Raw genomic sequence first — 14,400 nt, forward strand, 5'->3', positions numbered from 1 at the left:
CTATGTGTGGTCATGGTGCAATACTGAGATTGGAGATGGACTTCTAACATCTTAAACATGCCTCTGATTTTCCACATAGAGAAGTCTGTAGCTGGTATAAATTCTTCCTTCAATATGCAGTTCCTTTGGCTTTCAAACTCTCATATTAGCTCACACTTCACCTTTAGAACTTTAGCAAGTTTTGGTATCATTCTCCTCCATGCTGGATGATATCTCACAGCTAGAGGTATAAGGCAAGCCTAATTTCGCAGCCTATTTTTCCTGAAACATGTTTTCTTTTTGCTTTCAAGGTAACTCTTTTCTATGGTACCTCTTGTAGAATATCTTTTTATGAGCTTTCTCTTTCTCTCTCTCTCTCTCTCTCTCTCTCTCTCTCTCTCTCTCTCTCTCGTACATACCTTTATAGTCAGCCCAAAATAGACACTTATTTGACCTTAAAAGGAACATTTATTCTCCAAATTGAGGCCACAAGTACAAACATCCCCTCACCCCAGCCTCTGCTTATCCCAATGACAAATTTCTCCATGATCCTCTGAGATTCATCTTTGATTTACAAACACCTTTAGCGGAAGAACCATATGTTGGCTTCTCTGATCTGAGGCTGGCTTCTGCTATTCACAGCTCATTGTGCTCTGGATTAGGTTGTTTCTTAGCCAGGTGCTCAGTCCAGAAAGCCACTTCTTCCCCTTTCAGTCTCTGGGCTTGCTGGGTGGTAGCTCCAATCTGCAGGTAGCCTTCCTTCTGGTCATACTTTGGCCAGTGGGGCAGCCCCTTCCCATTGGGGTTCCTGGGAACAGAATTAAATAGAATTCCTCAAAGCTACTCTTTGATTCCCACTTTTTAAAAATGAGATTTATAGTGATTCCTGGATTATCTATTTCCACTCATCACAAGGGAGAACATGAAAAGAACCACATAAGAGCAAAGTTTTTGAGTGGCTGGATTTCAGTTTATTACTGAACTTTAGAAGCTGCTCTTCTATGCCAGGCGGTGGTGGCGCACGCCTTTAATCCCAGCACTCGGGAGGCAGAGGCAGGCGGATCTCTGTGAGTTCGAGGCCAGGCTGGTCTCCAAAGAGAGTTCCAGGAAAGGCGCAAAGCTACACAGAGAAACCCTGTCTTGAAAAACCAAAAAAAAAAAAAAAAAAAAAAGAAAAAGAAAAAAAAAGAAACTGCTCTTCTTCCCAGTGAGTACGGGAAGGTCTGATCTTGCCCACTACCGCAGGCCCATCTTTACCATCAGACTCACCCATTTCGAGCAAAGTTGGCCCAGAATTTCATCATCATCTTGCTGAGCTTGATTTCCTCTTCAGAGGTGTCCCCTTTGGGGAATAGAAAAAGGAGAGAGATTTAAAAACCTGTCACTACTAAAAGCCCTTGAGCCCACCAGCAGCAGAACTCAGGCTAGTGTTTAGAAAGGCAGAACTTTGTTTTTTGTTTTGTTTTGTTTTTTGTTTTTGTTTTTCCGAGACAGGGTTTCTCAGTGTAGCTTTGCGCCTTTCCTGGACTCGCTTGTAGCCCAGGCTGGCTTGAACTACAGAGATCACCTGGCTCTGCTTCCCGAGTGCTGGGACTAAAGGCGTGCGCCACCACGGCCCGGCAAGAAAGGCAGAACTTTGGATCTTACTCCATACCTACTTAGTTAACAGTCTACAAAATCCTGGTTAACTGGTGTGTACTTTCAGACTGAGGATAACTGATCTAGGACTTATGAGTGGAATGCAGCCCACCTAATACTAACTGCTTTTTTTAAAAAAAGATTGATTGATTGATTGATTGATTGATTATTATGTATACAGCATATGTGTTTGCAGGCCAGAAGAGGGCACCAGATCTCATTACAGATGGTTGTGAGCCACCATATGGGTGCTGGGAATTGAACTCAGGACCTCTGGAAGAGCAGTCAGTGCTCTCAACCTCTGATCCATCTCTCCAGCCCCACTAACTGCTTTTATTTCCCATGTTCTTCTGTTTGTTCTTCCTCATCCAGAGTAGGAAGATCACACCCTGGGTTTTCCACTACCCCATAATATTGTTGGCTCCTATGTTTTTTCTTAGTCTTGTAAACTTGTGAGGGTTGAAAAATATAAAAATGCAAATGTTTTAAGGGCATCAGTGTCTCTAGAAAGCTCGCAGTTAAGCAAGTCAGTCATGTTTTGATATGTCATTTTGAGTATAAAATAAAAAAAGTGGCATTCTTGTCATCAAGTTGCCTACTATGTATGACATACAACATCTCTTTCTACTGTCAATCATCAGGAGTGTGAGATCAGTTATGCTGGGAACATGCTAATATATATCCTCCTTAATGTATATTAGACCAGGAGAAAGGCTGGCCACATCCATGTGTACCTCACCCCCATTACACTGAATTAAAAAATTAGGATCAAGACTGGAGCCCAGACCTCTTAATTCTACCCTCATACCAGCCAAGAGCCATTACCTCTTAAAAGTGGGGCACCAAAGACAGAGTAGACTTCATCTCCATGGTCTCCGATTACGTCCTTGGGTCTTGCATGTGATGAGAAGCTTGGGTGGTACTGAAACTCATACATGTAGGTAGGAGCACCAGTATCTGCAAACACATGGATTCATAACAGCTTATGTATTTGACATAAACCAAAATGGAATCAAGGCTCTTCCTACCTTTGAAGGAAATGCCTGATCATAAGCACATCAGAAAAACAGCTTCAGGAAATCTCCTTGATGTGCTTATGTTTACATAGTTAATAGAACTAAAAATGGTGATTGAGTTTTATGTTAATTCAATTAAAATGAATATATACAATGAATCTGGTAAATACACTATATAAGTGTTAGTGATAATATGCTAGCTTGGTGTTTTTGTGGGAGTTCTAAGAGCAGGAGCAAGTGTGTCTCTCACTCTTTTGCCTGCTCTTGGGACTCTTTTTCTCCCATTGGTTTGCCTTATCCAGCCTTGGTATGAGGGCTTTTGCCTTGTCTTATTGCATCTTGTTTTGTCCTGTTTGGTTGTTGTCTCTTGGACACCTGCTCTTTTCTGAAGGGAAATGGAGGGGAGTGCATCTGGAGGAGAGGAAAGATGTGCGAGGATCTGAGAGGACTAGAGGGAGGGAAAACTGTGGTCAGGATGTAATATATGAGAGAAGAATCTATTTTTAATAAAGAAGAGGCACAAAGTAAAAGCAGAAAGGACACAAAGCCTTCCACCTTGGAGAACCATCAAGCCACAAGGGAGGGTAGCCAGATAGGTAGAAGCAAATACTTGTGAAACAACAAGAGAAAATCCTAAGATAGAAGCAAATACTTGTGAAACAACAAGAGAAAATCCTAAGAAAAATAGCAATATTGAGTATTTGAATATTAATAATGTCCTCAAATATAAATAGATTATACTCTCCTAAGAAAGGCAGAGTCTTTTCTCACTTTATAGCCATAGATCTTCTGAAGGTAAAGGAACATGAAGAGATATTATACACACATAGAAACTAACAAAGAAGAGAGGTAGCTATGGTTATATGAGATGATAAAGTTCAAGCCAAAACTGTAAAAGTAGAAAAATAGACATTACATGTTAAATTAATTGGTCAATTCATCAAGAGGGAGTAACACTCACTTGTAAATATATATCTATTCACCCAACATCAGAGCATATCTAAATATATAGAACATACATCAAATGATCTTAGGGAGGATAAAGATTGCATACAATAACAGAATGGGACTTCAATATCTCCACCCTTAAAAAAATGGTCACATCATTCACATAGAAAATTCATAAGAAAATAGCTCTGAGATAAAACATGCAAATATTCCAACAAAAAATGAGCAGAATTGCCAACCAATGTTAACAGAAGACTCATTCTTTTTAAACTTCCACAGAATGTTCTTCAGAAAAACATTTCATGTGAAGGCACAAGAAAAATTCTTCATAACAGTTTACAAACATGAAATTGTAGCAAGTATTTTTTTCTGAAAAAAAAAAAAAACCTAGAGAAACACAAAATCAACAGAAGGAGGAATTTTAGAATTGTTTTAATTATACAAGTTAAAATAATTGTGAACAACAAATATATTAATACATAAATTGAAAGCTATAGTAAAATGAAGACAAATGGAACACAGCATAATGGAAACTCATGTCTAAAACTAAAGCAGCTGTAAGAGAAAAAACAAAAGCAACTAACAAGTACGGATCAAACATACAAAGAGATCAAAGAAACAGTGAAAGATTATACTAAAAGAAACTCCAAGAACAAACTAAGCCAAAAGTCAGAGAAATGGGTAAATAAAGAGCAGATCAGAAATAAACTTATAAAGATTTGGGAAATATCTGACCGATAGAATCCTGGTCTAGCATATTGAAGGACCTAGGTACAACCCCCTGCACCACACACACAGACACACACACACACACACACACACACACACACACACACACACACGAAACAGAGATAGATGAAGACGTATAGATAAACAGAGACAGAAAGGAGAGAAATTTATGAAACTATAAAAATGTACAGAAGGTTGCCTGCTTTTGCTTCCTGCTGCACCCGAAGAGGCCAGGGATCTGAGACAAGTTCAGGGATCTGAGACAAGCGCCAGGAAAGGACTTACAACCTTCCCTCCCCTATACACCAGAACCACAAGAACATTAAGGTTGAAGTGGCAATGGCTCTCTAATCACCTTTCCTGAACATAGCACCCCATGAAGACTGCTAGAGAAATCCCATTCAAAATCCAAGTGGCATTCTTTATCAAAACAGACAAAGCAATCTTAACATTCATACTGAAGCACAAGAAACCCTGGATAGTCAAAGCAATACTGAGCAGTATTAATACTGCTCCTGGAGGTATCACCACATCTGATTTCAAGTTATACTTCAGAGCCATAGGATTAAAACCAGCATGGTGTTGGCATGGGCAGAAGCACATAGGTGAATAGGATAGAATAGAGGACCCAGATACACTACCACACAACTACAACCACCTGGCTTTACAAAAATGCCAAAAATACGTATTAGGCAAAAGACAGCATCTTAATGCTAGGAAAAAAAGATACCTCCATGTAGAAGAATGAAACAATTCTTATTTTTCAACTTGCACAAAACCAACTCCCAATGGATGGAAGACTTCAGCATGAGACCAGAAACTGAAACTGCTAGAGGAAAAATTAGGGTGTGTGTGTCAAGATACATGTACAGGATTTTCTGTATAGAATTGTGATTGTTGAGAGAATAAACCTAGTAATCAGCAAATGGAACTTAATAAAATTAAAAGAGATTTTGTACAGCAAAGGAAACTCAGTCAACTGAGTTTCAAGCAGACTACATGAGGACGGAAACTCTGCCATTTATAACTGATAAAGGGTTAGTACCTAGAACAGACAAAGAATCCAAGAAACTAAACATCAAGAAAATACACAATGTAAAAAATGGGCCCTGGAAATGAATAGAGAGATCTCAAAATGAGAAGTACAAATGGCTAAAAACATTTTCTATAATGGTCAATATTATTAGCATCAGGAAAAGTCAAATTCAAATTCAAGTTGTTTTGAGATTCCCTCTTGCCACAATCAGAATGATTATCACCAAAAAAGAAAATAAACAACCCCCACCCCCAATAAGTGAGGATAAATGCTGGTGAAAATGTAGGGAAAGGTAATGCTTATCTATTGTTGGTGGGAGTGCAAATTGATTCAGCCACCATGGGAATTGGTGTGAAGGGTTCTCAAAATGCTTAAACTAGAACAACGATGTGACCTTCCTGGATACATCCAAAGGACTCTATAGCCTCCTCTAGAGATATTTGCACATCCACATTCATTGCTGGTCTTTTCCTAATTACTAGAAATGGGATCAGCCTAGACATCCATCAACTTAAGAATGGATAATGAAAATCTAGTACATCACACGATGGGTTTGTATTCAGCTATAAAGGAAGTTAAATTATCAAATTTGTAGGAAATGAGTGAAACTGGAAAATATTAGACCAAATGAAATATCTCTGCTTTGGATAGATAAATGCCATGAGTTCTCTCTTGTATGTGGATCCTATTTTCATATTTCTAGATTTTTTTTTTAACATTTAGGAGGGTCTATGTAAGTCAGGAAGCTTTAAAAGACACAGAGAGGTTAAGGAGAATGTGTTAAGGAGTTAGGAGATACTAGAACACATTACATGAAAAAAAAAGAGTGGAATGTTGAAGGTTAAAAGTTTAAGGAGAGATGAGAGGAAGCAGAGATGGGGAAGGAAGAGGGGTGAGTGACAGCTGGTTAATCAAAGTTAAGGATGTATGAAAAACCCTTAAGAAAGCCACTGCTTTTGAAACTAATTTGAAAATGTAATATCTTTTAAAAGGAGTTTGAACACTACATGAGTGAACAACACATCCCTCAGAAGATATGAGTTACTAAATAAAAATTATAGTGCCAGGAATGGGATGCCACCTATGATTTCTCGGTCAGAGAAGCCCTAGAGTACCACCCCCACCGACACACTACAAATAACAAAGGTTATTACCCTTTTACTTTGTGGCCAGCAAAACTAGATGCGAGGAATCCTTTGCTGATCATATAACACATTTTGATTGTAGAACATAGAGAAATCAAGCTGGAACTGACTTGAAAACATTCACCTTGCTAGCTAGTTTATATATTGCTGGAAGGTGCTAGATAGGCTGCTGGAGGGAAAGGGAGTCATTAACGGTATTACCTAGCAGTGAGCACTGAATGCTACGATACTGGTCTGCCAGGAAGATGTGCTCAATGGTGCAATCGTGGCTTGTGGGCTGTGGAGCTTTCTGACTGGACTTGAGCCTTGTTCCCCAAGGGAGAGAATTCCTTTCTGGTACTATTAATCTGGTCAAAAGACCATGGATGAGGAAATCATGGGACTTTGGGGAGAACTGATTACTGAGCTTTTTTTTTTTTCTCATTTTTTTTTTCTAAATAGGCATGTTGTCAAATTGTCTTCCAAATATTTATATTTATATTCATAGAGCAGTGCTAGTGTACTCCTTTACCACACTACTACCACGCTGTCCCCGGGCTCAGGAAACTAAGGAAAGGTGGGTAGGAAGATTGTAAAGGCTGACAGATGAGGAATTATGCTATGAAATGCTGTCTTGTGGGCATGGCAAGCTTTGCATTTAGGATTCACTAAAACTATGTCCGATTATACCAGATCTGCTAAAATGATCAGTCAACTAAGAAAAGCTAAGATCAGGAGAAAGAGCCTCCCCCAGAAAAGAGATGCCCCTGTATAGTTCTCCAGAACCAACTAGTCAGCCTTGAAATTATGGACTGTCCAGGCTCCATTTATAAAACATCTTATTAATGTGTATTTTAATAATTAAAGAAAAAGAAACCATGAATTTGAGAATCACAACAAATGTTTAAGAAGGAATTATAAACTATTTATCTCAATGAAGACATTATGAGAATAGAGAGAAACAGGGTGCTAGGGAAGTTCCCAGGAATCCACAAGGATGACCCTACCTTAGACTACTAGCAATAGTCGAGAGGGTACCTGAGCTGGCCTACTCTGGTAATCAGATGAGTGAATACCCTAACTGTCATCATAGAGCCTTCATCCAGTAACTGATGGAAGCAGATACAGAGACCCATGGCCAGGCACCAGGATGAGCTCCAGGAGTCCAATTGATGAGAGAGAGGAGGGATTCTATGAGCAAGAGACATTGAGATCATGATGGGAAAATGTACAGAGACGGCCAGCCCAACTAGTGGAAACTCATGAACCGTGGACCAATAGCTGTGGAGCCCCCATGGGACTGGACTAGGCCCTCTGGATAGGTGAGACAGTTGTTTAGCTTGAACTGGTTAGGGGGTCCCAGGCAGTGGGGTCAGGATCCACCTCTGGTGCATGAGTGGGCCTTTTAGAACCCAGTGCCTATGGTGGGACACCTTATGTAGCCTTGGTGCAGGAGCAGGGGCTTGAACCTGCCTCAATTGAATGTACCAGGCTCTGCTGACTCCCCATGGGAGACTTTGCCTTGGAGGAGGTGGGAATGGGGGGTGGGTTGGAGGGGAAGGCTGGGGGATTGGAGGAGGGAAGAGAGGGGGATCTGTGGTTGGTATGTAAAATGAATAGTAAAATTCTTAATAATAACAGAAAATAGTGCATGAAAAAAGAAACCATTTATCTCAAATTCTTGCCAAATTTCTTCAAAAGTCAGAAAACATATAGCCCTGCTCTCATGAGTACAGACTCAGAAAAGATGTGAAAATAAAACAAGGATATTACAACAAAATTCAGCTGCACCAATGTCCTTCATAAACACAGATGGAAAAATACTCAACAGAATACCAGCAAACCAAATTCAACTGCACTTAGACTCATGGTTCAAAACCAGTTTTATGCATGAAAAACGTGGGGCATCATGTTATAGAAAGAATTATAAAATTACAATTATTTCACCATATGTAAAAGTGTAATAATTCAACTTTCTTTCAAAATAAAAAAATACACCAAATAAGGGACAGATGGGATGTGCATTGTCATAATCAAGAGCATGTCTTTGAAGCCCAGTGCCTACAGTACTCCAACTGTGAAAACATGAAAAGCTTCCCACTAATTTTGAAGAAGACAACGAGTACCTTGCTTGCTTTTTCCAGTCAGTGTGGTGTTCAAAGTCATGCAGTTATTTGGTGAAGAGAGAGAGAGAGAGAGAGAGAGAGAGAGAGAGAGAGAGAGAGAGAGAGAGAGAGAGAGAGATCACTAGCTTCCTTTCCACGTTCATGGTTCATGTGATGTTTGTCCAGCCTGGCCCTCTTTCTAAATGCCCTTCCCCTCTTATGATCTTCCTTTCTGGTTTCATAGTCAATAATAATCTTCCATAATCATTTATTATATACATGTAGACATTAAAAGTTAGGGAGGGAGAAGCCATAGAAGTAGGGAAAGAAACAACAGAAACAAGTTTTGTTTGAAAATGCCATAATGAACCCTAATTCTTTGTAAATTATTAATAAAACAAACTACATGTTGATCCCAACAAACAAACAAAAAAACAAGCATCCAAATAAGAAAGCCAGGCATAGAAAGGTATTCCTGGAAAGAATGACTCTACAGATTAAAACACTGAGATTATCAAAGAATTGAAATATAATAAATGAATAGGATAATATCACACAATAGAGATCAACAAAAATCAGTAGTATTGATATGCTCCCCAAAGAATGCTCTAGAACAAAAACCAGGAGAACAATTTCATTTTTGCGAACTATAAAAACACAAATTATATTGAAATACTTTCATTTTTTCCTGTACAAACAAAATTTATAAGAAATCAATGAAAGAAATTAGTCACAATTAAATGAAAATTTCATGTTCATGGCTTAGAAGGATTAAAACTGTTAAAATGCCTGTATTGCACCCTACCAGTTCACTTCAGTTCCCATGAAATAACTCAATATTATTTTTCACAGAACTAAAAAAAAATAGAACAATTTCAAATTATTTGGAACCACAATACACACAGAGACACAGGCACACACACACACACACACACACACAGAGAGAGAGAGAGAGAGAGAGAGAGAGAGAGAGAGAGAGAGAGAGAGAGAGAGAGAGAGAGAGAGAGAGAGAGAGAGAGAGAACTGAATCAAGAAAGAAAACTATTGGCAAAACAAAACAGAATAGAACAGAAAAACAACCCACTACCTGACTTCAAACTAAAATAAAGCTACATGGGAATTAACATAATATGGCATCGGAAGGGAGATGAGAGGGAGAAAGAGAGAGAGAGAGAGAGAGAGAGAGAGAGAGAGAGAGAGAGAGAGAGAGAGAGAATCTGAATATTAATTATTTATTCTGTGACATTCTTGAATGTATGTGACTTATTTTATTAATTTCACTGGGCCTAGCAGTAAAATGTTTGTTTTGAGTAGCCAAGAAGACTAGGAGAGGACTTGGAGATAACAAGGAGGGTTCAAAGAGGGATGCATGGGTCCCTGGGAAGGGGAAATAGAAGAGATATCCTGGGTAAATTAGGGGAGGGTGTGGGGAGAGATGGGAACTTGAGGGAGTGGGTTGGGCAGGCTGGGTGTGAGAAGCAGGTTGGAGGTGGGTGGGACATAAGGGGAGAGTAATGAAAGAGATGTCTTGATGAGGGGGCATTTTGGGGTTAGGGAGAAACCTGATGCCAGGGAAACCTCCAGGAATCCACAAGGATGACCCCAGCTAAGACTCCTAACAATAATGGAGAGGGTGCCTGAACTGCCCATCTCCTGTAAGGCCATCACCTTAATTGTCATCAGAGATACTCTATCCAGTAACTGATGGAAGCAGATGCAGAGATCCACAGCCAAGCACTGGGCTGAGCTCTTGGAGTCTTCCTAATGAAAGGGAGGAGGGACTGTATGAGCCAGTGGGGTCATGATGGGGAACCCACAGAGACAGATAACCTGAGCTTGTGGGAGCTCATGAATTCTGAACCAACAGTTAGGGAGCCTGCATAGGACCGACCTAGGCCCTCTGCATGTGTGTGACGGTTGTGTATCTTGGTTTCTTTGTAAGGCTCCTAGCAGTGAGATCAAGGCCTGTCTCTGGTGCTTAATTGGCTTTTGGGAAACTTGTTCCCATGCTGGATTACCTTGTCCAGCCAAATGCAAGGGGAGGAGCTTGGTCCTGCCTCAACTTGATGTGCCATGCTTTGCTCAAGCCCATGGAGGCCTGCCCCTTTCTGAATGGAAATGGAGGAGGAGTGGAAGGAGAGGGAGGGAGGTGGGAAGAGGGATGGGGTGAGGTAGGGGTGGAGGTAGGGGGTCATGGAGGAGTGAAGGGTGGTGGGGGTGGGATGAGGGGTGGTGGTGGAGGCCTAGGAGGAGAGGAGGGAAGGGAAACTGCAGTCAGTACACAAAATAAATGAAAAAAAAAAAAAAACGTTATTTAAATAAACTTTTTAAAAAATGTGAACTTTAAAAAAAATCCAGTTGGCCAGGCAGTGGTGGTGCACGCCTTTAATCCCAGCACTTGGGAGGCAGAGGCAGGCGGATCTCTGTGAGTTTGAGGCCAGCCTGGTCTACAGAGTGAGTTCCAGGATAGGCGCAAAGCTACACAGAGAAACCCTGTCTTGAAAAAAAAAAAAATCCAGTTGTAGGGACTCTTGCAGCTGGGCTGAATATCTTTTACACTGTGAAACGATTTTACATACACTATGAGCCTTTGTCGCACGGGGATAGACTGGTATGCCTTGTATAAATGTCCCCACATACTCACAGTTAAGTCCTGTTTTGAAAGGTGATGGGGACTTGAGGGGGGGGCTCACCCCGCAGAAAGTAGGTTGCTGGGGGTGGACCCTTGGGAGTTTCTATCTTTCCCGTCCACTTCCTGCATCTCTCTTCCTCTTTGCTTCTGTGTGCCGTGAAGTGACCTAGGTTGCTCCACCACGCTCCCCAGAATGATGCTCAGCCTCACCTCAGTGATACAGCAGTGAAGCTGCTCACCACACGATTAAACAATACAAATAAGTCCTCCCTCCCTTACAGTGTCTATGTCAGATATTTGTCACAATGACAACCAACTGAGGAACAACTCCCATGGTGCCTATCTCCTACCAAACCCTCCCCCTGCCCTCCTGCCTTCAGCAAACCTCCTGACCCTGTACTTAACTCATGCTGTTTCATGGCTCCAAGTGTAGCAATTTAGTTTAGAAATGACTTAAGAATATGACAGTTGCCTCTATTATGTATCAGCAGATGCCCTTGAGTCTCACTGGAACCCCTGTCAGGGAAGGAAAGCCTGAGTTCTACCTCCATACTGGCGACTCTTTGCTTCCAGACTTACTCTGCTCACTATAAACTACTCTACCCAGGTGTGCCACAGATCAAAGCCTAAACCCTTCAGCTAACAAGTGAGTATTGGTAGGTAAATACCCTCCATGTCTGTTCTGCTGGGGTAATCCTGGACCTGACACAATTCTTCCCGAAAGATTCCACAGTTCCAGCTGTCCACACTGGGCATGTGCCTGCTGGTACATCACTGATTAACTTTCGTCTCTTTCCCATGTCAGCTCTCACATCCCTACTGCTGTTTCCCGGTATCAACTACAAAATTGACTACTTGCATTTATACCTCTTCCTCATTTGGAAAACAAAACTGAACAGATCCTTCGCTGAAGAAGACTTTGCACACTGAGCACAAGAAGTCCCCACATCTGTCTATCCTAGGAAGTGTCCAGGTTAGGGACCAAAGCAGGAGAATCTTAGTCTCTCTCCCATCCAACTTCTGAGACTCACCTCTGTGACCACGGGCCACAGTCACTGACGGGATACAAAATGTGACATCCCCAATGAGCTCCAGGATTCCGTCTCTGATTTTGACTGGCTCATTGCTACCTCTTACATACTTCTCAATGGCAACTGGAATTGCATCCTCATGTATGCCCTGAAATGAATGACAAAAGTGATCATCAACCTCTCCAGCCAACTGAGGCTCCACTAAGTCTGACCTTCCTATGACCTGTGCAAATCCTTCCTGGGGTGATGCAGTGGGAGATATTGAATTGATCTATAATTTGAGCCAATCCCTCACAATATCCAATTTCTCAGCCAATGGCCACAAATCCCTAGATGCTTACCATATGAGGAAACAGTTTCTGCAGGATTACTATGGCCATCTTCTTGTCCCATTTTGCATCAGTTTGTGGAAATCCCATCATCTGTTACAAAAATTTTAAAAAGGTTAAGCATTTGTGAGTCCTTGGGAATGAAGAGAAAGAGACAAGCAGGAAAACATCCACTGTGAGTTCCTGTGGCGATCTACAGAACCTGAGAGTCCAAGCACAGGATGGAGGCGTCTGTGCCACAGTCTGACTCTCCCAAACTCCCACATCCTCCCCCACCTTCTGCCTGACCTTGGTTATTCAGGCTACACAATGGTTACGCCAACACACCCCCACCCAGGCTAAGAATTTCAGAAATAATTAAGAAAAGATAAGAAGTCATTGGTATAGAGTTCCCAAGCCTGGACATCTCAGTTGGGCCATGCCAGAGAAAGGTTCCTTGGATGAATACACTATGGCAATGAACAGTTGCCCCAGACACAAGGCACGGCTTAAAGATAGAATCCATGGAAGTGCAGTGGGGGCACAATGGTGGGTGGTGGAGGAACATCTAAGGGTCTGCTTGTGCTCACTGTTGGCAGAAGCCAGCCAAACTCCTGCTTGTTGACGCCCACCATGTAGGGCACAGTGTTGAAGCTCTTCTCAGCCAAAATCTCTTCTGGGGCCTTTGGCATCACCATTCCATCAAGCACAGCTGATACCAAAAGATCACTCTGGGGAAGAGATCAGCACAGTGTGAGAGATCACGAGCACCTGCTCTGCCTGTCTAAGGGAGAAACTGGAACACAGACCCCATGACTGTGGGCAGTGGCCATGGAAATCAGTGTCCTTAGAAGGCTTATGAGCCACAGAGACCAAATTTTTGACTTTTGTGAGTGATGAGGCTAATAGATAGGAAAGTGAAGGGGAGGGCATTTTCATTAAATATGTATTATATATACAAAACTTCATATTTCATAAACATATATATATATAATATATACATCAATCATGCATATTCTCTAGAATTGACTTTCACTGTTCCTATAGTTAGGTCTTTATAAAGTTTCCATGAATTCTGGACTAGTGGATCCTGAGGCTTTGTTGCACTGGAATTCTAGAGCTAGGTTCTTGGGAATCACTGGTCACAATATTGTCATCATCCTTCTATATGGGTCCCAGCTTAAGACATATTATCTAACATAGATTTCCTCAAAAATAATTAGTATATGTAAGATTTATTTGCAATATAATAAAACACCATTTGAGCAGGGATTACTACTTTCTCAACCCTGGGTAATAAGATGCTAACTTTCTTGAGTTTCGGTTTCATACTTACGCTGTAGTTTATTATTGCCTATGTGGATGCTAAATATGTGAAATCCACAAGTTTAGATGCTTTACTATCTTTCCACAGTTGTACCATGCACTTTAGGTAGCACATGACCATTTTCCAAAATGACCAAACAGGAAAACAGGCAGATCTCCTCCCTATCATTTAGGTGTACTGTATTGTTGATCCAACACTGATTTCATGGGCAAGAACATCAGTATCCAAATGGAAAAAGTCATGAGCCAAGAACAGAGATGTTGCCATTTGGGGCTAAATCCAGGACTGTTCAGTTTCTAGCCTTAAGGAATGAATGTCCTGAAGCATGATTAGAGAGAAGGGCAGTCACGGAGTGACATACCAGCACATCCTTATTTCCAGGTATGTTTTGAAGCTATAACTCAACTCAGTGGAGGTGCTGTACTTTGCATCATAAGTGTCCCTAAAGACCAATGTGTTTCAGGCTTGGTCTCCAGCCTGTACTACCAGTGACAGGTGGTGGGTCCTTTAGGAAATGGAGTCAAGTA

The 14,400-nt window shown here is 41.2% G+C and overlaps 1 protein-coding gene across 2 annotated transcripts in view; it reads right to left on the minus strand.

Moving 5' to 3' along the window:
• Window positions 1-424: 424 nt before the first annotated feature.
• LOC114694524 (liver carboxylesterase 1F-like) overlaps window positions 425-14,400 on the minus strand; it is a 32,131-nt gene continuing 18,155 nt past the window's right edge. Inside the window, exons 9-14 of one of the 2 annotated variants that reach the window (XM_037206087.1) lie at window positions 13,179-13,277; window positions 12,580-12,660; window positions 12,239-12,386; window positions 2,443-2,574; window positions 1,249-1,321; window positions 425-787 (exon numbers count right to left, since the gene is read on the minus strand). In XM_037206087.1, the coding sequence (XP_037061982.1) occupies window positions 616-787; window positions 1,249-1,321; window positions 2,443-2,574; window positions 12,239-12,386; window positions 12,580-12,660; window positions 13,179-13,277 (705 nt within the window). In that variant the 3' untranslated portion in view covers window positions 425-615. Of the gene's footprint in view, window positions 788-1,248; window positions 1,322-2,442; window positions 2,575-12,238; window positions 12,387-12,579; window positions 12,661-13,136; window positions 13,278-14,400 lie in introns of both variants that reach the window. The other variant, XM_028871494.2, reaches the window with a different exon arrangement.

This window comes from Peromyscus leucopus, chromosome 5 (genome assembly GCF_004664715.2).
Source record: "Peromyscus leucopus breed LL Stock chromosome 5, UCI_PerLeu_2.1, whole genome shotgun sequence".
NCBI classification, from domain to species: Eukaryota; Metazoa; Chordata; class Mammalia; order Rodentia; family Cricetidae; genus Peromyscus; species Peromyscus leucopus.